This window comes from Pinus tabuliformis, chromosome 2_1, assembly GCF_031772625.1.
Source record: "Pinus tabuliformis cultivar Carrire ecotype Pingquan chromosome 2_1, CPIR1, whole genome shotgun sequence".
Lineage (NCBI taxonomy): Eukaryota > Viridiplantae > Streptophyta > Pinopsida > Pinales > Pinaceae > Pinus > Pinus tabuliformis.
This window is the reverse complement of record NC_142299.1, coordinates 54,250,449-54,272,803: the sequence shown is the minus strand read 5'-3', so window position 1 is coordinate 54,272,803 and position 22,355 is coordinate 54,250,449. Positions and strand designations below refer to the sequence as shown.

At 37.2% G+C, this 22,355-nt stretch overlaps 1 protein-coding gene across 2 annotated transcripts in view; it reads right to left on the bottom strand.

The window, feature by feature from the left end:
- Window positions 1–2,646: 2,646 nt before the first annotated feature.
- The window catches only part of LOC149198753 (uncharacterized), a 152,010-nt gene continuing 132,301 nt past the window's right edge, over window positions 2,647–22,355 (bottom strand). For both annotated transcript variants that reach the window (XM_089402150.1, XM_089402149.1), the window contains 2 exons: window positions 3,219–3,397; window positions 2,647–3,049 (listed from right to left, as the gene is read on the bottom strand). In XM_089402150.1, coding sequence (XP_089258276.1) covers window positions 2,926–3,049; window positions 3,219–3,397 — 303 coding nt within the window. In that variant the 3' untranslated portion in view covers window positions 2,647–2,925. The remainder of the gene's footprint in view (window positions 3,050–3,218; window positions 3,398–22,355) is intronic.

The window sequence follows — 22,355 nt, the reverse complement described above, 5'->3', positions numbered from 1 at the left end:
TTTCTCTATTTCTGGCAGTGCACAAAGTTCACTAGGCAGAGCCTGTGTGGGGCTTAGAGGAAGAGAAGTTAGGAGGTAAGGGCTAGAGAAAGAAGGCATTTCTGGAGGATGTTTTTGCAAGGATTTTGGAGGAATAGAAGTTGGGAGGTAAGGGCTAGAGAAAGAAGGCATTTCTGGAGGATGTTTTTGCAAGGATTTTGGAGGCACTCCAGTGGAGGATTTGGGCATACAACAACAAAGCATTTCCTATAGTGTGCACAACCAACCAAAGAGGGCAATTCACACTTCTTGGGGGCTTCCGAGTCAGTAGGAACTGACCCAAAGAATTTATGGGTTTTTGTGGGTTTGGTGAGAAGAGATCAGGGCTATTTTTGCATAATTTTCTAGGAAATAGAGGGCAGAATTCCATCCATTTCCAAAACAATTGACAAAATTTTTGGGCAGTGCACATTTTTTTTGGGGAGCCATTCTAGCACTTGGGTCATCATACTTCCACCTGGGTTTTACATAGCTTGCATGAGCAATCCCAGGTTCCATTGTTCTCACTCATATGTACCCATTTCTCCAATTTTAATGGCTTAGCTAATTTTCCCTATTTTGTTGGCATATTGATTTATGTGTTTGAGTTTTTAATTTCTGCATGTTGTTCCATGTTCATAGCTCTATATTCACTGTTATTTTCCTAGTAAGAATATTACAATTGTTTTCAAGCTTTTTTCTATTTGGAAACCACACTATGTATTATTTTTAGCACTTCATAATTTTGGACTATTATGAATGTTTTTCCTAGCTTTGGAAATTGGATATAGTAATCACATTTCTCGACTCTTGAATCTCATGTTCTTAAGAATTAAACCCTTGCTATCGTAGATTTAATATCGTTATAAATTTATAATTTATATCTAATTGTTCTAAGTTTATTTTAATATTGTAATTCATATTTAAATCTTGACATGAACATGTATATAATGTTCAAGTTCGCAACTTGTAAATATTTCGTTATTTAATATTTTGAAATTCAAACTTTGAAATTATTATTGTTTGTTTTGCAAGGTCTTGTAACTTTTGCTGAAACTTTAAAATTATATGTCTTTGAGTTTAAATATTTGTCATTTATTATGGATGGACAAAATGTTCAAGGCCAAGCTGTACAAATGAAAATCCCTTGTTGAGGTTCATGACAATACTTGAGAATGGAAAAGAGCGTTCTAAAATTGGATATGCAAAATTTGTGGCTTCCATTTTAGAGAAAATTGCCAAAAAACATATCATCATCTATTGGATGTTAGTCAGTTTGGGGTTAAGTCATGCATTTGTTCACATGAACAAAAAGTTGAAATTGTTTGGGCTTATGGGCTTACGAAGCTTGCAACTTTAGAATCTAATTAGTAGTAATTTTACTTTTATGAATGTCGAGTTTAAATTTTAAACTTTTGAGGCTTGACAATGGACAAATGTCAAATTGTCAAGTTACAAAGATGATTATTGATTATTATTTATTAGACAATATTAATAGCTTTTTTGTGCAAAAGGGATTGGTTCAAACTCAAAGTTTCAACTTGAATTTCAGATTTTAGATTGTGTATTCGGTTTTGTAATTATTAATATGACTTCTAGATTTCTTAACTAGTTCAATGTTTATTGCGATGATGTATTAATCATTCATATTTATGGTGAATTTAAAAATAATAATAATAGTAAAAATATTTATTGTGTATATAAAATTGCCATCCCCTGGAAAATTTAGGGGTGTGCTCTAGCCGTCTTCGAAACCCATCCCCTAGAAAATTTGGGGTGCACTCTAGTCATCCTGGAAACCCATCCCCGTCGTCTCGGCATCCCCAAAGGGGGTTTTTAATATAATAATTAATAAGTTAACAAATACTATAAAATAATATCATCTGAAATAAAATAAAGTATTGGTGATATTATCCTACAATTATTATTAATATTAATAATGATGAGAGAAATCCTAAACAAAATAAAGCATATGACAATGTAAATAAGGAAAACAATCTAAAAAGGAACAGAGGAAAAAAGGAGGACAACAGATATAAGAACTAAAATAATATTTGTTATTTGTTATTTGTTAGGTTTTTGTTATTTTTGTTGGCTCTGGTAGTTGCATTAGTTTGTATGCTGTTTATTTCCATCAGCAGATCAGATTTTGAACATTCTTGATCATGATGATGGACCAGATTAGTTGATCTGAAACATCAATTTATAAATCACTTATGTGATGGATCCAGAAGATAATTATCACCATAACTCTGATAGCAGAATTCTTAGATCTGAGATATTCCCTGGTTTCAGGCTGATTTAAAGAACAGTGAGAAGAATTGTCGAAATTATTGGTTCATCCATCTCAACACTGTTTTTGGCATATTATTATTGAATATTTAATTGGTGGAATAAGTTTGAAGCAACCTTTCCCTTCGTACTTGAAAGAGACAACCTACCTGAGTGCTGTTATAATGCAATATAATTAATGATTCCATCACATGTTTCACATGTCCTAAAGCAACCCATGCAATGTAAACCAGTTACAGCGGTAAACATACAACCCTCCCAATTGTACATATATAGAATATTCAATATGCATTTTGAGTAGGCAATCAGAGTTTTCGAAAGGCAATAAACCGCAGAGACTCCTTAATCGTAGAAAGTCCATCTTCATTTTCCAAATAATGAAAAAATATGAACCAAATCAGTAGATTCCAACAGCAAATAGCCAGTAGCCAAGACATACGTGAAAGAATTGATGATTTTACATATATATGTCATATCCATTATTAGTTGGAAAGTCTAATTTTCAAAAGACTCGAAGCTGTGGAGACTCACTAATTGGTAGGAAGCCCATATTAATTTCCAAATAACAGTTAGATTGATGAGTGATGTGAACCAGATCGATAGAAATTACAATAACTACTTGCTTTGCTCTTCAAGTAGCCAAGACGCACATGAAAGCATTGACGACACCTCGTCATCTGAAGCTATCCCAAAACCTTGCCAGCGTATTCTACCTTTGCTGTCTAGCAAAAATATATAACTGCCAAACAAAAAGATCAGAAAGAAAACAACTGAGATGATTCAACTCCAATCTATTAGTCAATCTCAATTGCTGATTTCAAAGTAAGGACTGAAATGTAATACAATTTTGGAAGGAACATAACTACACAAGGTAAAAGCATATCTTGTAGAAGCAGTAAACATAATACCCTGTTAGAAGGTTCAATATGTTGAGCTCTTTCCTCAAGTCATAATGATCACCAAATGCATAGACAACATGTCTCTGAAGACCCTGATAACCATCGCTGATTTCAGATTTCCGCATTGTACGGAGAAGCAAACGCTTAATAGGATTAAGCGATAACAGCCACGAATCTATAAAAGATATCTGCAAATACAAATCACAAGAACAATGTTGGGAAATATTATGAGACCATTTATTTTAGATCTTTATCCTAGATCTAAGGATTAAGCAGGGCAAGAAGCTAGAGAAATATAATGAAAATGAGAGCAGATGTACATGCATTTTTATGCAAATTCTGTACAATCATCCATATATAGAGTAACAGAAAGAAACATTTATAATTTTATCATGACAAAGGTAGATGTGTACCAAAAAGCTCTCTCATTCTCTCATGATGTGGTTTTGTCCTAGTTTCTCATTTAGTGTATTTTCTCTTGGCATATTAATTAGAGTACACAGTTGTAATCTCATAAGTTTGACTAGACAGGGTCAAATTAGTCAGTAGCTTGTTGCCTCCAACCATTGTACATAGATAATCTTTGAAATTATAAAAAGACCACCTTTTACAAAATGAGATTTCATCATACAAGTGCCAGCCATATTAACTCCATTATTGTTAATCCATGATCGCTCAACCTATGGCAAAGTCAATTCACCAGCATGGATCTTAATTAATATGGAAACTAAATTCATTTATCTCTGTTTGCTATTTGACTGTGTATTAAAGCTGATTTGTAATAAACTTGCAGATTGTAATTAATTTGAGGAAACAGTGGTGAACAGATCAACCATAAGCACAATAATAATGCAAAGATTTTACCCAGGAAACCCAAATTGAAAAACCAACAGTGAAATGGCTCTGTTCAGCTTTATGTAAATCTCAGGCAAATTCAGATTGCAAGGGCTCTACTAGACAAAATTCCTTCTCTGCATCTTGGTAATTAATCATTAGCGAAATAAAAAAAGAAACATCCAACTTCTTCTTGGACAGTCTTCTCTGTTGATTTTTCATGATCTTCTAATCTGATAATTATTATACATAAAAAAATCTCAACAGTAAAACAATAATGACAGTAGGATCATGAAGAGACAGCCAAACACAAGAGACAAAGTTTACCCTGAGAAAATTAAGGAAAAAATCCAGCAATCTTTCCTTAGGAGAAATTGTCCAATTAAACAAATGTACATCTGATTTAGCCAGTCAAACTTGGTCAAACTGTTCACAAACTTGACACAAGTCAAATCTGGTCAAATAGAGAGATATTTGGCCTTCTGCAACAGCTAGTCAACTCTGGTCAAACAGGCCGAATTTATGCTACAACATCAACAATCTCTTTAACCAAGGGAAGCATTCTCAACCACTCCAAGCTTGTCCCTGAAGTATACAAACTTCATCCTAGGACAGAGGCTTTGTGAGAATGTCAGCAACCTGTTCCTCTGTATGAATGCATAGGAGCCTCATTGCTCCCTTTTGTACCATGTGCTTCGACCTCTCATCACGGTCGTCTCCAGCATCTGATCAAGCAATACTACGAGCACGTTCCGAAACCACATTGCTTAACAACTCGCCAAACTAACTGCAATATACTCAGCCTCTGCAGTGCTGAGTGCAACTAATGTCTGCATCCTTGTCATCTATGATATCATTGCAGAATCCAAATTGAATCACCATCCTGATGTGCTCTTCCTGTCTTCAGCACTCTATGCCCATTCTGAATCTGTATATCCCTCCAGTTGTACCATATCCAACTGTACCATGCCGGTACCTCGACATGTGTCCCATGCCTTGTAAACTGACCGACTTCCTTCACTAGATCCATCACCACAGCTTCTTTTCGGTCACCCTAACTAGGTGCTCCTTTTGACACTAAAACAGATCCTGTTGTGGCAATCTTGGTTGCTCCCTATGCCACTTAGCTTCTTTAGATTAGTTACCACGGGAGTGGCCATGGACTGGTTGTCCCAAATCTTTGCAAGATCGTAATAATATGCCTCCTTTGACCAAGGAAGATCTCACCCGGCTTTTGCCCCACTTATAGTCCCAAGAGGTGTTAGGATATTTCCGACACATAGGATATAGTTAAGTTCAACTTGGTCTAGCATAGAGTTAGGTTAGAGTTAGGTAAAGTGTGTTTCTTTACCGTTGTACATTTTGTAACTTACAATCCGACGGTCACGATATGTAGTGATCCGACGGTTCACTCTCACCTCGGTATTACCGACACTTGATCCGTGGCTTGACACCCGATTGGTCCATGAGTTCTATTTAAAGCGCATGGAGGGTCATTGTTCGGGTAATCCGTGCATGAGAGAAGCTTATGTAAATTTTCATTCTTTGATTAATAAATTGTCTGTACCCACGTTGGGACAGGCCGTGGACTGTTTCCCTCCTTGCACTCTGAGGGTTTTAACCACGTCAAAAATACTGGTGTATTGATTTGAGATCTGGTTGTGAGCGGTGTCATTTTGGTATTCTTTCTGAGGAACTTACCCTGTAAATTCCTACATGGTATCGGAGCTATTTGAGGGCCGCGTCCGTTGGTGATCCAAATCTGAAGCCGGTAGAACTGCATGCGGCTGTCGTTTCCTAGATCTGCTGTTTCTGACTGCTTTCGGGCCGAGAGGACTGCTCTGTTGCGTTCGGAGCATCTGTTTCAGTGAGGAACCCCTTTCGTTTCACGCGAAAAGGTTTCCGGTAGCCCTAGCTGCGTCATTTTTCAGATCGGGAGGTATACAGTGTTTTTTTTGCAGTTTACTGTCATTTTCTCTCTGCTTATTTCGGTTTCGGTTTATTTAGCCTTTTTTTTCCCGGATCTATACCTTTCATTTCTGCGTATGCTCTTTGCCCTGCGACTCTGTGCGATCTGGGCAAATCAGAAACAGAAAGAAAGGATTTTTCTCATGCGTATGCTCTTTTCCCTGCACCTTAGTGTGATCTTGGAAAATCAGAAACATTGAGAAAAATATTTAGTTTTTCGGTTAAAAGCTAACTTTGAGATTTTTTTTAAAAATTCTAGTTTTTTGGCTAAAGCTAACTTTGAGCCGTAAGGTTCGTTTTTCTTTGCATATTCGTGTTGGGTTTTGTGTTTTGTGTTTTGTAGGGGAAAAGAGCCTTCCCAAGGCAAGCACGCAAATCGAGGCCCCCCCCCCCTCTCTCTCTCTCTCTCTCTCTCTCTCTCTCAAATATTTTGTATAGATCAATTGGTTCAAAGACTTTTTAAGAGAGTAGAGGTCTTGGGTTCAAGTCTCCATTTTGTGGGGGCGGATTTTTTCATTCCCGCACATTCGCGCACTTTGCCGGCAACGTCAACAATTTTTTTTTCAAAAAGCCATATCTTCTTCATCCGGAAGCCTTTTTCAGAGCCGTTTTTTTTAAAACCGCCTATTTTTTCGAGATCTATCCATTGGACCACTTACTTTCAGCATCTTCAGCTTCAGGATTTTTTTCAAAAAATGGAAAGTCCATGCCAAGTCATTCTTGACAGCACTAACTACTTCCAATGGGTAGCCTACATGGGAGATTTACTTAGAAGTAAAGGTCTCTTCAGAATAGCCACAGACCAAGAGAAGAAACCCAAAGATGAAGACAAGGCCGAAAAATGGGAAAATAGACAAGATCAAGCACGTGGTTTGATAGGAATGTCTGTTTCTCCTGATCTTAGATTCCACATTGCAGAAATTGAAACTCCTCATGAAGCATTAGAAAAACTTGCTAAAGTTTTTGGGATTAAAAATGAAATTAGAGCCCATCAACTTGAGAATGAGTTGCTTACTTTGGATCCTAATAATTTTTCTTGCATTGAAGATTTCTTGTCCAAATTCAAGACCCTTAGATATCTCTTGGAAGGTGTTAAAGTTAAGAAAGAAGATGGTAACCTTATTTATTCCATCCTTACTAAGTTGGGACCAGCCTACTCTGTATTTGTTTCCACTTTCCATTCTACAAGGGAAGCTTTCATTTGTCAAGGCAAAGACTACAAACCCCCTTCCTTTGACTCCTTTTGTGATTCCTTAATAAGAGAACAAGAAAAACTCTTACACCTTGGTCTTCTTAATCTTGGAAACTCTTCCTCGAAAGCGTTAGCCGCCCAGCAGCAACCAAATTCAAAGAATCCTAAGAAGTCTTATCCTCAAAGGAATGGTCCTAAACCAACTCAGCCTCAAGATGAAAGATCATTTCAGCAAAATGACAAGACCAATAAAAACAAATGGAAGAGGACTGACAGACATTGTAACTTTTGTAATCGAGATGGCCACTTAGAATCTAAATGCTTTAAGAAGATGGAAGCCTTGGAAGCCGCAATGAAGAAACATAACATCCATCTGGAGCCTACTTCAACTTCAACTTCCGGAACGGCACTTTCTGCATGTCATCGTCAATCATCTCAGTCTGGTTATGCATTAAATGTATCTTCTTCTTCTTCTCATTCTCATGAGTGGCTCATTGATTCTGGAGCCTCTTGTCACATGGCCAAAAACCAAGCCATGTTTTCTTCTTTAAATGATTGTAACACCAAAAATATATATGTTGGTGATGATAGATCTCTTAATGTTGTAGGGACTGGAACTGTTCATCTAGACAATGGTCAGTTCAATGATGTATTATGTGTTCCAAACTTATCCTGCAACCTTCTATCTGTCTATCAGATAACTCATTCAGGTGAAGGTAAAATTGTTGAATTTTCACCTCATGATGTTGTAATCAAGGATCTAAAAGATCCTAAACAGATTCTAGCTACTGGTCTTGCTGATGATTCCAAAAGGTTGTATAAGTTTCACAACTTTGGGTCATCCCATCTTCCCTCAGTGTTTGTTGCTCATAATGATGAAGTGAGCAAACTTTGGCATGAGCGGTTTGGTCACTTAAACTATCGCTCCCTTCAGCATCTATGTAAAGAAAATATGGTGACAGGTCTTCCTATGGTATCTTGCAAAGATGGTGTTTGTTCCGGATGTGTACTCGGAAAACATCATCGGGACAGTTTTGACAAACGTGCCTCTTGGCACGCCTCAGCCCCTTTACAGCTTGTGCACAGTGATTTATGTGGTCCTCTTCCTGTTGCTTCATTCTCTGGCTGCAAGTACTTCTTAACTTTCATTGATGATTTCTCTAGACGCACTTGGGTATACTTCTTAAAACTCAAGAGCGAAGTATTTAGCACTTTTTTGGCCTTCAAAGCATTTGTTGAAAAACAATCTGGACATCAAATTCTTAAGCTAAGAACTGATAATGGTGGAGAATATGTTAAAAACGCATTCATCAACTTTTGCACCGAAAATGGAATTCAAATGCAACATACTGTTCCATACACTCCACAACAAAATGGTGTAGCTGAAAGGAAAAATCGCACCTTAAAGGAAATGGCTAATTGTATGCTGCAATCTAAAGGACTCAGTCTTAGTTTTTGGGCCGAAGCAATTAATTGTGCAAATTATATAATCAATCGCACTCCTACTAAGGTTCTAGAGAATATCACTCCAGAAGAAGCTTGGAGTTCCATTAAACCAGATGTAAGTCACTTTCGTGTGTTTGGAAGTGAAGCATGGGCCCATATTCCAGATGAAAAGCATAAAGCTTTAGAACCTAAGAGTGAGAAATGTACTTTTGTTGGATATTCTGAAGATGTAAAAGGTTATAGACTTATTCCATTTAAGTCCAAAAATGTTATCATTAGAAGAGATGTAAAATTTGATGAAAATAAATCGGCCTGCGAGCCTAGTCCGGCGGATGTGCCACCTCTTCCTATCTCTTCTATCTTTGAAAACATTTCTTCTTCTGATGATGAAAGCGAGGATGATAATCCTCCCCCACCTTCTCAGGATCCTCAACTTCCAAGATGGGTCCGTGCTACTCGGGATGCAGCAGGTGATCTTGCCGGTGATCCTACAGATCAGCGACGTACACGTTCTCAGTTTGAAAGAGCCTCTTCTTTACTGGCTCAAGCTCCAGTAAATCATGATCCTGACACTTTTGCAGAAGCTTCAGGCCATCCACATTGGGAAGCAGCTATGAATGAAGAATATCATTCATTGATGACAAATGATACATGGGATCTTGTTCCTCTACCAAAGGGACGCAAACTTGTTAGATGCAAATGGGTTTACAGAACCAAGTATGGACCAGATGGGAAAGTTGATAAACATAAGGCTCGTCTAGTTGCTAAGGGCTTTTCACAGGTTGAAGGCATTGACTACACTGAAACCTTCTCTCCAGTTGCCAAAATGAACTCTATCCGCCTTGTTCTTTCCCTTGCTGCCTCTTTAAAATGGGAAGTCCATCAAATGGATGTTAAATCTGCCTTCTTGCATGGGGACTTGCAGGAAGAAATCTATATGGAACAACCCATTGGCTTCATACAAACAGACTCCAGCCTCGTTTGTCGACTTAAGAAATCCCTTTATGGCCTCAAACAAGCTCCTCGGGCTTGGTATGCCAAAATGGATAGCTTTCTTTTAGAATCTGGCTTTTCTAGGTGTCATTCTGACAATACTGTCTACACCAAGAAAGTGGGCAACTCTCTTATCATCCTTGTTCTTTATGTTGATGATCTTATTCTTACTGGTAGTGATCCCAACCTTATAAACCATGTGAAGTCCAGCCTTAAAAAGAAATTTGAAATGACAGACTTAGGACACTTACACTATTTTCTCGGTCTTCAAGTCTTGCAATCCCAAGAAGGTATTTTCCTTTCCCAGTCCAAGTATGCTTGTGATATTCTTCGTCATTTTCACATGGAAGACTGTAAGCCAGCCCCTTCTCCCTTTCAGTCTGGAGTCAAACTTTCAGTCTCTTGTACTTCTCCTGAAGTTGATGCTACCTTATACCGTCAACTTGTCGGAAAACTCTTGTATTTAACCCATACTCGTCCTGATCTTTCCTTTGCTGTTGGCCTTGTTGCTCGTTTTATGCAAAACCCCCGTGAAAGTCATTGGAAAGCAGCTAAAAGAATACTTCGTTATGTTCGAGGTACAGTACAGTTTGGGATTCATTACAGTGCCAAAGCAGCTCCTCTGTTAGTTGGTTTCACTGATTCTGATTGGGCTGGTGACCTTGATGATCGGAAGTCTACTGCCGGTTATGTCTTCACTCTTGGTTCAGGACCTATTACATGGGCTTGTAAGAAACAGGCTGCCATTTCTCTTTCGTCAGCAGAAGCAGAGTATCGTGGTGCCGTGGAAGCTAGTAAGGAAGCCTTGTGGCTTCGTCAGATCCTATCCGAATTTGGCTTTGAGCAGCAGCATCCAACCACACTTTGGTGTGATAATCAAAGTGCCATTCAGCTATGCAAAGATCCAGTCCAGCATCAGCGCAGCAAACACATTGAACTACACATGCACTTCATCAGAAAGCTCATTCATGACCATGTTCTTGAAGTGCAATATTGTCCAACGGATGATCAGGTTGCAGACATCTTCACAAAGGCTCTCACAGAGGCGAAGTTCACTAAACTTCGATATATGCTTGGAGTTCAGGAAGTTGTCACTAAGGGGGGATAGGCTCTAGTGCCTCCTTCCTTCTCCTATTGTGTCATATTTGTAAATCCTTCAATCCTATCCCAAGTTGTTCTTAAGGGGGGATGTTAGGATATTTCCGACACATAGGATATAGTTAAGTTCAACTTGGTCTAGCATAGAGTTAGGTTAGAGTTAGGTAAAGTGTGTTTCTTTACCGTTGTACATTTTGTAACTTACAATCCGACGGTCACGATATGTAGTGATCCGACGGTTCACTCTCACCTCGGTATTACCGACACTTGATCCGTGGCTTGACACCCGATTGGTCCATGAGTTCTATTTAAAGCGCATGGAGGGTCATTGTTCGGGTAATCCGTGCATGAGAGAAGCTTATGTAAATTTTCATTCTTTGATTAATAAATTGTCTGTACCCACGTTGGGACAGGCCGTGGACTGTTTCCCTCCTTGCACTCTGAGGGTTTTAACCACGTCAAAAATACTGGTGTATTGATTTGAGATCTGGTTGTGAGCGGTGTCCTTTTGGTATTCTTTCTGAGGAACTTACCCTGTAAATTCCTACAAGAGGTAATGTATCCAACCAAGATCCTTCATCTCGAACTCAGAGGTTAACTCCCTCTAACATTGAAGCAGGGCTTGATTGCTCCCTCTATCACGGAAGAAAATCCTCATGCCACTATTGCTCCCTCTGTCTCGTGAATCCTACTCCCATCAAAAACATGTTATATGATAACAAGATCTACAAGAAGTAATGTATCCAACCAAGATCCTTCATCTCGAACTCAGAGGTCAACTCCCTCTAACATTGAAGCAGGGCTTGATTTCTCCCTCTATCACGGAAGAAAATCCTCATGCCACTGTTGCTCCCTCCGTCTCGTGAATCCTACTCCCATCAAAAACAAGTCATATGATAACAAGATCAACCAAGACTCATCAGATATCCATCAATCCGAGAATACCATGCCCGAGGTCCGTACAAAGCTTTCTTCAGTCTGCAGACATGAGATTTCCTCTCATGTACTTCAAAGCCCTAAGGTAGCTCTATGCACACTTCTTCCTCAATTACTCCATCGAGGAAAGCATTCTTTACATCCATATGATGTAGCCTCCAACAAAAGCAATAGAAATAATAGTTCTAACAAAAGTGTAACTGACAACTAGTGCAAGTGTCTCCTCATGGTCCTCTCCCTCTTTCTGCGAGAATCCTCATGAATCTTGCTTTGTACTTCTCTGTGTTGCCATATATTGCATACTTTATCTCGTACATCCACTTGGAAGTCATCATTGACTTCTTTTTGGCACAATTTTCTCCATCATGGCATCCTTCAAACTTATTGGCTTTCCTGCTCTCTCTGAACTAGGAGCTCTTCTGGACATCTAGCATGGTTTTAGATGTCAATATAATTTCTCCCTTTTGAACACAAATCACTCTAGCTGAGTTTGTGCTTGATCCTGGGAGAGTCCTCTTGCCACAAACTTCGCTTCTTTCTTCCCAATGCTTCCATCTGCCGCAAGAGCCTTGGCAACCTTCACGATGTACTTGCAATCCCCATTAGGAGGTCATGGAAAAAATTATTATAACCAAGCAAAAGATACAAAGACAAGAGGTTGGCCAAAAATAAAGCAATAATAATCAAGGAAGAAAGATATAGAGTACTTATTTTTTGTAGGGAATTGTCAACTCCCTCTTGATCCTTGCTTTCTGCAAACTCATCAAGCTAGAAATGCTCATCCTCGTCATCAACTACTAATGCATGTAACCAACCTTCCTTTCCTTCCTTACATGAATTGCAAGAACTAGGGCTTCTTCATTCAACGGACTCATTGATATTAGGTCTAGTTCTAGGGTTTTACCCCCAAACCCTAGGGATCTCTTCATATCATTCCTAGGCTTTACAAAACCCTAAGTCTACTAGCTCTTCCAAGAAGGGGTCATCTTTATATGAGAAAGCCTTTCTCCATAGCTCCCCCTAGCTTTGGAGTGACTTTCAATCTGTTATGGCAAGACCCTAGCAACATATCTCAACAAACTTCAACATATACAAGGCATCTCTTACACAAACATGAGCAACAAACACTCTTTCTAAACAAATTTCAACTTTGTCCTTGAAGCTACCCAACTAGGCCTAAACATGAGTCTTCGTCTAAGATTAAACTTGGCCTGCTACTTTGTTTTCTAGAGTTTTGTTCAGCCCTATTCCATCATGTTATCAATTGATCAAGGATGTTTCATCTCGATCAAACTACCAATATCAGTCCAAGAAAATGTATCAAGATCAATGATCAATATAGCCTTTGTAAGGCTAGTACTCTGCCTCTTTTATTGTCTAGCATTGTAAAGAGACAATACCCTCTAGCTACTATGTCAAATCTCCAATAAAGAACACTCCATGAAAGTAAGATGTCTCCGTCAATAGGGAATATGGCGTACTCTTGTTATTGCTCGTATATCAGTAGTACTAATTTATATTATGGACTTGAAATTCTTCAACAGAATAGGCAACAATAGACCTTTGGCTCAACAATACACCATATACAACTACTCATTTAAGCATAGTATTGCAGCCACGCATCCTCAGCTAAATGTTGTCTTACACTGCCTTAGTTTTGTTATGACTTGGCCTTAACAAACTTCATGAACTCAGCAACCTTCTCAATGAAAGATCAATCCTGGTATGTTGCCACACTTCCTTCTTCAAAGACCTGGGACACCACCATACTTTTTGGCTACTAATCTGAGGCTTCTTGGCATCCTGAGGCCACTCAACCCCCTTATTCTGCCTGTGGCCTTCCTCAGAAAAGTTGCGGCCTAGTCCTGACTCCTGAGACCCTTCAGTGATATAAGAAATGGACCGAGGTCTTTTGATCATGGCCTAGGGCTTTGCCCCTCTTCCACAATCACAACTAAACTCGGTTGGAACACAAACAGAAAAACCCTTGCTTACATCCAGCACATCTCGACTTCTCTATGATTGGAATTCAAGAATGAATTCCTCGTATATCAACAAGTATCTTTGTTGGATCTAGAGTGAAATAGTCAAGTTGTTGAATAACCTCTTCAAGACAAATTTTCCAAAAACTTTGCCTTTTCAATTCTCTTTAATGGTTGTTCTTTAACCTCCTTTGATACCATGTTGATTTTTCATGATCTTCTAATCTAATAATTACTTTCCAATGATTTCTTAGTCTGGAAGCTCAGATTTAACACATTCATTTTGAAGGAATGTCTACGTTTCGGGTCCATAAGTGGATCCATCATCAGGACAACAAATCGTGAGGAAATAGGGCCGAGAGAACAACATATTTATATAAGAAATGAGAAGCAAAAAGAGAAGTGAAGAAAGCTCAGTTAATAATAAAAACCCTAATTAATAATAAAAACCTAATTATAAAGTAATAACCTAGTAAATTTCTAATAATTTGAAAAGGGGTTTATTAATATATTATATAGTAAATATATTATAAATAATGTAATGACTAGATATATTAATACTAGTAGTGATATAATGATATATTAAAATTATATCTTATATGATTAATATTAATTAATTCAACTATTATTAATTTAAAGGATAAAATATTAGAATTTTATATAATATAATATTATAATGAAGTTAATACTGAAAGTAATAATAATATGTTTTAATTATTAATTGACCTTATTATTAGAAGTTAATTAAAATCGTTATAATGTTAAAAATCTTAGTTAATATATTATATTTAATTAACCCTAATATTATACTATTATTAATAATTTTATTCATTTAATTAACCTCATTAACTATAATTTTATTAATAATATCGTTAATAATTTTAATTAAGTGTCAATTCAAGATTATGCAGGAGAGGGAGGGAAAGAAGAAGTGAGCTATGCAGGGGAGGAAGAAAAAGCGGGGGGGATATTATAAGGAAAGGTGAGGAAGGTAAGAATTAAAGAAATTAGAATTCTTAAGAACTCTAAAGGAGGGGAATCCAATAGTTGTCGATTTCAAGGCCATTGTCTTTGTTTACATTGTTAAGGCTTTTGAAGATCTCCAAAGCTTCTCTAAAGCGTCTTTTAAATAATGGTTTTCTCTGACAATAATTTTCAGTGTTCTCAGTAATTTCTTAATTAATACTTCTTGTATCACATTCATCATTAAGAAATTATACATAAAAAAAACCTCAACAATAAAACAATAATGGCAGTAGGATCATAAGGAGACAGGCAAAGACAAGAGACAAATTTTACCCTGGAAAACCCTAACTAGGGAAAAAACCTAGCAAGCTTTTCTTAGGAGAAACTATCCAATTCAAAAAATGTACAATTTGATTTTCCTAGTCAAACTAACCACAAACTTCACACAGGTCAAACCTAGTCAAACAGAGAGAAATTCAACTTTCTGCAACAGCTAGTCAACTATGGTCAAACAGGCTAAATTTCAGCCTCCTGCAACTTCCCTAAAGCTTGATCAACTTGTGTCAGACCTGCAGTCAACCTTCCTTGGAAATTCAGTCAAATTGTGCCTCAAAAGACTCGATCAACTGCCTCAAACCTGTTGACCACTAAAGTTGATCTTGAAGACTTTTGAAGACTCCATGCCCAAGGATATTTCATAGCATTTCAGCACTCACAGATCATTCAGAATTCCAGATTTCATCAAGGCTTCTAAGCCCCTCTCTTCTCTCTTTCTTCATTTTGTACTCAAATTTCACAACCCTGCGGAGACATTGTAAACATGAAGCTAGCATGATGGATTAAGCAATGTAACAGGGCTTAGGTAACGTGGGGCTTTACCATCAAGTGAGTTCACTCTAGGGAGTTTTTTTCACTTAACTAATTATTCATGTTTTTTGAAACTGAATAACTAGTTGAGTTTTTTCCCAGTGTTGTGAAAATCGCGATTTTTTCAAAAAATCGCAATTTTTTCTACATGGTGATTTAATCGGTCGATTTAATTAGCGATTTTTTCCAAAATTAACAAATCGTAAAAATCGCCATAAAATAGTAAAAATTGCCAAAAAATCGTACAAATCGTCGATACTTTGGATATTAAAAAATTTGAAAAAAAAAAATGTTTCTTTTTTCTTGTATTTTTTTAATGTTGCCGATGTTTTGCCAATTTTTACCGATTTTTATGCTTTTTTCCTTTTTTGGACCCTTGTTGATTTTATCCCGATCGCAATTTTCGTAACATTGGTTTTTTTCTCCTAGATATACCCCCAAAGTTAGAGCGTGGCTTGATGGTAGAGCCTTGGGTGAGTCCTAGTGTCTAGCGTCAATGTATATTACCATACTAGGTCACTTATAAAATTTCGCGGAATTGGATTAGGTCTAGGGGTCATTTTTTTAATCGTTAAAAATTTCCCACAAGATGGAATTTTTAATAAATTTTAATGTAAATTATAATAAGTGATATCTAGACAAGTTGTAGGGGGTATGAGTAATCAAAATTAGACCTCTACACCTCAACTTTCTACAAAAGACACTTTGAGGGGTGAAAAATCACTTATAGACCCCCAAAACCCACTTTTCCTAAGTCTAGGGGAAAATGTGGCAATAAATTAGCCAGAAAATAAATAAATAAATGGAGAAAATAATAAATTCCCACATGTCAAGATGATGTGGAAATGAGATGAAAAATAATCCCAAGTCAAAACTCAAGTCACATAGTGAGTTGGCAACCACATTATCAAAGGAATAAAGTCACATGGGGAAAATCAAAGTTGGCTGGCTAGATTGGGCAGCTCAATTCTCTTAGAGAGGATCAATGCACTATGGAAAATTTTATGAAATATTTGACGAGATATTTGGGGAGATATGTCTCCACCAATCATTATACTATATCCTCCACTTGTACTCAAATATCTTCCTTAGCTCCTAAGCACAGCATGAAGGCAGCCTACACGCAGCCCAGAACAGAGACACACGCAGCAGTTTGGGCAGCATCTACGCAGGGCGTATTGGACTCATTTTGTAGTGGTGACATCACACAGTAGTTTGGCTGAGATTTGCATGGAGTTTTCTCCCCCTCTCACCCACTCAGTCACATACATGGCAAGTAGAAAGAGGAAATTCGATTTTGGGCACATGAGGAAAGAAGACTAACGCTGCCACATCTTAGATTTTATTTCTACACTTGGCTGAAAGCTCTACACTTGCAAATTCGAATTTTTCTTGGGATTTCCACCATTCTCCGCTTGGCATTAGGGTTTCACATTGGGATGTTCTCCAATTTTTCTATAAATTGAACCATTGGGCTCCTCATTGATCATTATTAGACAAATTGAGCCATTGGGCTCCTCATTGATCATTATTAGACAAGCTATTGTGCTTCTGGAAACTCTGCAAAAAATTGTACTCAATTCTGTCATGTGCTAATAAAAGTCAAGACTTTGGGGATTCGATTTGGTGTGGTGTTATCCTTCCATGTCTGTGAGGTAGCATTGTTTCAAGTATTTGTGCTTAATGTTCTACATTGGTTCTAAATCTTGTTAGCTTTACTTTCCTTTCATTGGATTAATTCATGTAAGTTTTCTTGCACAAATTTTTGGATTAAAGGACCACTCTAGATTTAGGAGCACTAGTGGGTTTTTGGTTGAACCCCTAGCCTCCTTTTTCATTGTGTAATTTAATCCCTTGTGAATGCTAACACTCCTTTCAAGTGTGTAGAAATCTAACATTGTTTGAACAAGTTTGAGTGTGGGGTAAGTCTTTGGTTGGACGAACCCACTCTCAAGAGGCAAAGGTGGAAGGACCCATACAAAAGCAAGCTACTCAAGGGGCTAATCCCACAAGATTGAGAAGGGCGTCTCCTTACCTTAGTTTGCAAAAATCATCAAATTCAAATTTTCTGTTGATAAATCTTATGCGCTTTTCTTGACTATCTAGCTTTGAGAGCTCATAAGAAAGGCTAAGCCTTTCCTTGCTTGCGCAAGAGAGGAAGTCTCTTCCTTCTCTTGTTGCATGCGATTGTTTTATAGTGTACATTACTTGGGATTATTTGTGATCTTATTTCTTATTTTCCCTCATGTCTTGCATAGATCTAAGGGAGGATTGAAAGGTTGGTTGAAATATCACTTCAAGGAGTTTTGTAGGTGGAGATTGGAAGACCAAAGAGATTTCACTAGACCCCTCTCATCTATCAAGCTCCTCCTTCATAACCATTCTTCTTTCTTCACCGCTCGGGGAAGAGTTCCTCCTGAAGACCAAGAAATCGAGCTATCAAGATCCTATCTCTTTGAGGATAGTGAATTCTTTCATTGGGGGAATCCTTATTGTATTTTTTAATAAGCATTGTATCTCTTTTTCTTGTTTGATTAAGTTTTCTTGAGGAAGAGTATTTGCTCTTTGGAGTTGTTTGTAAACTCTCCTCAAGGACTAAATCCCTCATTCTCTACTAAAGGGCTTCATATTTAGTAATAAAGTAAAATTTTCTCTAAGGGACCTTGGGGAATCATCCCTTTGGCATCCCACTCCTCCTCTCCTTTGAGAGAGGATTCCTCTACATGGTGTTTGATTTGAGTTCAATTTCTTTTCCTTCAAGTAGAACTAATTTGTTAGTTTCTAGCATTTTCAATTTTCATGTTAATTTCCTTATTTTCTCATGCTAATGTTCATGCTTCATCTCATTTCATGCTAAGTTTCATTGGATATCTTATTTCGCTCACACAATTCTTATTTTCCATGCTAAATGTGCTAGTTTAGTTTCATCTTACTCATAATAACAATCTAATTGCAATTTCCATTTCATTGTAATTACATGATTAGAATAGTTTCAATTACATTGCAAGCTTTCTAATTTCAAGCTTAGTAGCTTCATTCTTACTTGCAACTTATCTCAATTGGAGCTTTCTAATTGGAGTAATCTTTACATTTTGAGCATATTGCAAGTTTACCTAATTTTCATCTCTTTCAACTTTTGCTAATTTCCATTTGCTTACTTACATGCATTGGTGCTTTATCTAATTTTCCTTTTGTTTCACTTAACTTAGCATATTTTCTCAAATTGCAATTTCACTCACAACCTCACTTTGAGTATTTTTTTTATTTGGAATAATTTACAATCAATAAGTGGTCTTGCAATTTGTCACTTTCTTTTGAACATCTTTTAGCAATTGCAATTTAGCATTTCTCACTTGCATTTGCAACCCTTTACATTTCTACAATTAACCTCCAAGCGTAAGCTTGATTGATAGACTTTTGGGAAAATCTTCCTCAACTTTCATTCAACTTCCCAAGATTTGAGTTTGGAGGAAAGGTAAAACGCATGACCTCGCAATTCTCTTGTGTGGTCGAGTCCCTTGTAGGAATGAAGACATGCGGGTTGTTTTCAAGAAATAGGTGGATATCGTTAATGAAGTTTTAAAGCATCTCCATCCTATCCTTCTTGCAACCACCTTGAGTCCTTACCAAGTTGAAGTAATTGAGGGGAAGTAACACCCTAGATTAGGCACTTAACTAAAATTAACCAAGAACATCATAGCATACAAGCACCATACAATTTTGGATGGTTTATCTTGCACGCATTTGAAGTTGGAATCTCATTGAACATTTCATTATATAGTTTTTTCTCAAAAACATGCAACATATTTTGAAAGCACTTACATCTTTTTCACTTACAAGTATTTCAATTTCATTCTTGTACTTTGCTTATGCTCATTTGTATCAAGTTTAAAGTTTTATGTCATTGTTATATGTGAGCATATTTCCTCTTGTCAAATACAAGCAATATTTATTTGCAAGCTTTCAATTCTATTTAGGTGCTTTCCTTTCGAAGTTGTGCCATCATATCATAGTTTTGTTATTGGTTGTTCTAACACTTTTCTTGCAACTTTTCATTCCATTTGATCTTGTTGTATCTTGAAGACATTTCCATTTATTGCAAGTACTTTTATTTATGAGCATATATGTCAAATTCTTGCAAGATTATATTTGGCACTGGTCTACTTATATTTGCATAGTAGGATACATTATTGAGTTATATTGATCCATTTACATTTGATGTTGATGCTTGGGATTCTTATAATCTTCTGTTGGAGCACCAACGGCCAAAATTAGAACTTAATCAAGGGCCCAGATTAATTCCTTGTCGATCTGTGTGAGTTTCTAGAGAGTTCTCACCTTATCTCAATTAATACTGATTAATTAACCATCTTCCCTAAGTTTAGACTTGGGAAATATTTAAAAAAAAAAACTAATAATTTAATTGAGACACTTCTAGGTGGAATTTCCATAAACAATTTATGGGTTTTGGAGATCTCATGTATTCTAGCCTTCCACCAAATTTTGTGGCTAGAACACATCCGATGCTACAAAAACTAACAACTCCACCCTTTCCTGATGTGTGATCAGGTCCAGACCTTATTCAACCCTTTATGGTGAGTAATCAAGTCTTCTCACCAAGAGGCAATCACTCAACCCTATTTGGTGAGCAATCTGGGCCTCTCAGACCATTCTCCCTATCGGGATAATGTCCACCCATGCTAGTATCAAACCAGCACTCCCTCTCAATGAGAGGGGTAATCTCCACAAGCCCTAGCTTGTCTCTGAAGTACACAAACTTCTCTCTAGGCAATGGCTTCGTCAAGATATTAGTTATCTGCTCATTAGTGGGGATGTACTCGAACCTTATTGCTCTTCTTTGTACCATGTCACAAATGTAGTGGTACTTGATCTCAATATGCTTCAACTTGTCCTTGAACACGGGATTCTCTGAAAGCTTCACACAACTTTGATTATCACAGTGTATTACAGTCGGTTCCAGCTCTTGCTCGAACAATCCTACAAACAACTTTCGAAGCCACACTGCTTTTGTACATGCTTCGTTGGCTGCAATATATTTTGCTTCAGCAATGTTGAGTGCAACAAATATTTGCTCACTGCTCATCCAAAGGTATCACAGCTAAGCCCATGGTTAAGCATAACCCCAAAGTTCTCTTCCTATCATTAGCACTTATACCCCTAAAGCTATACATCCTTGTTCGCAACACATTTCAAGCCATATTTCATAGTACCACATAGATATCTCAAAATGTGCTTTGCTGCAATCCAATGTTCATGTCTCGGTTCAACCTAGAATTGGCTCAATGTATTCACTACAAAGCAAATGTTTGGCCTAGCGTTAACCAAATACATCAACGAGCTAATCGATTGTTGGTACATAGATGGATCTACCAATATGGATTTGGAGCCTCTTCACTTTTTCAAGTTAGTCACCATGGTAGTAGCCATGGATTTACATTCCATCATGCCAAATTTCTGAAGAATATCAATAACATACTTTCTGACCAAGGAATATTTCGCCAAGTTTTTGCCATACTTCCTGTTGACCACTACATGTCAACGACCCATAGCAGTACACCCCCTTTTATCGCAAAAGGGATAGCGCTTTATCAATGTGTCCGTGTCGTTCGACTATCATCATCAGCCTAATCATGTTATATTGTAAACCCAGTTTGCATGTGTAAACCCAGTTTGCATGTATAAACTGTAAATAATCTCAGCAGATCCATGTCATGTATGTAATTGCCTTGGTAAACCTAATTTTTGGTGATGATCTACATTCCGAAAGGTTTTTTTTCTCACCGATCCATGATCAGCAGAGTTTTCCTTCAGCCTTACCCCAAAGCCGGAATGGATTTTGTCATTAGAATCTTAGGGGAGTCCTAGTGTGTTAGATCGAGTCTATGTAAAAGTGATTTGGGAATAATCCTAACTATTTGGTTAGGTTATTTTATTACAAATTGCTTGATCTGCTAGATTATATTTGTGTCGCAGAACTGGGTAGTCTATGAGGGTCTATATCAAATGGGTTTTCCCCCTTGAGATGTAAAAATGTAAAAATCATAATGTAAAATGTCTTGAGGGTTAGAAAAATAATTTATCCCCTCATAAGTCCTAGGTTCTAGGTAAATTTAAATTTTCTAAAGGCAAAATTCGTGGGTCCTTTAAAAAAATTAAATTTTAAAAGGTCCAGGGACTAAGGTTAATTGATTATTTTGCTAAATTTTATGCCCTTGGTCCTTAGGGTTATGTCAAAGTCAAAAATTTTGAGGAAATTAATTCAAAAATTTAATTTTTGAATTAATTAAAATGCATTTAATTGATAATTTCGAAATTTCCTCAATATTTAAAATTTCAACGGATGAGATTAAAAGAAATTTTGATCCTCATCAACAGTCGAGATCGCTTTGACAAGGATCACTCGAACTAGCCGTTGGAAAATTTGTCTTTAAATAGGAGGTCAATTGTCAGTTGAGATCATTCGATCTTGGAGTCATGTGCTAAGTGAAAGCTCTCTTGTAAAATTTTTTTTTTTTATGAGCAATAAAGAAAGACTTTGGGGTTAACTTCTGCTAGTGTTACTCTTCGTGGAAATGTTGTAAGATGTTTTATTTTCATGCATAGATTTCCTTTCAGCCATTGATGACAGCTTTATGAAGAGTGATTTAAACACAGGTATCTTGTTTGATCACTAGGGTTTGAATGGTAGTTTAAATTCTGAATATAATGGAAAGTATCTCCATTACATTTGAATTTTATTGTTGTTTTCTCTCTCTACATTAATGGTTGAATCGAGTTGTGCAAGAAATTCTTGATTTTGAGATCATCGGGCATTCAAGGAAGTTTTCAATTGGACCAACCAAC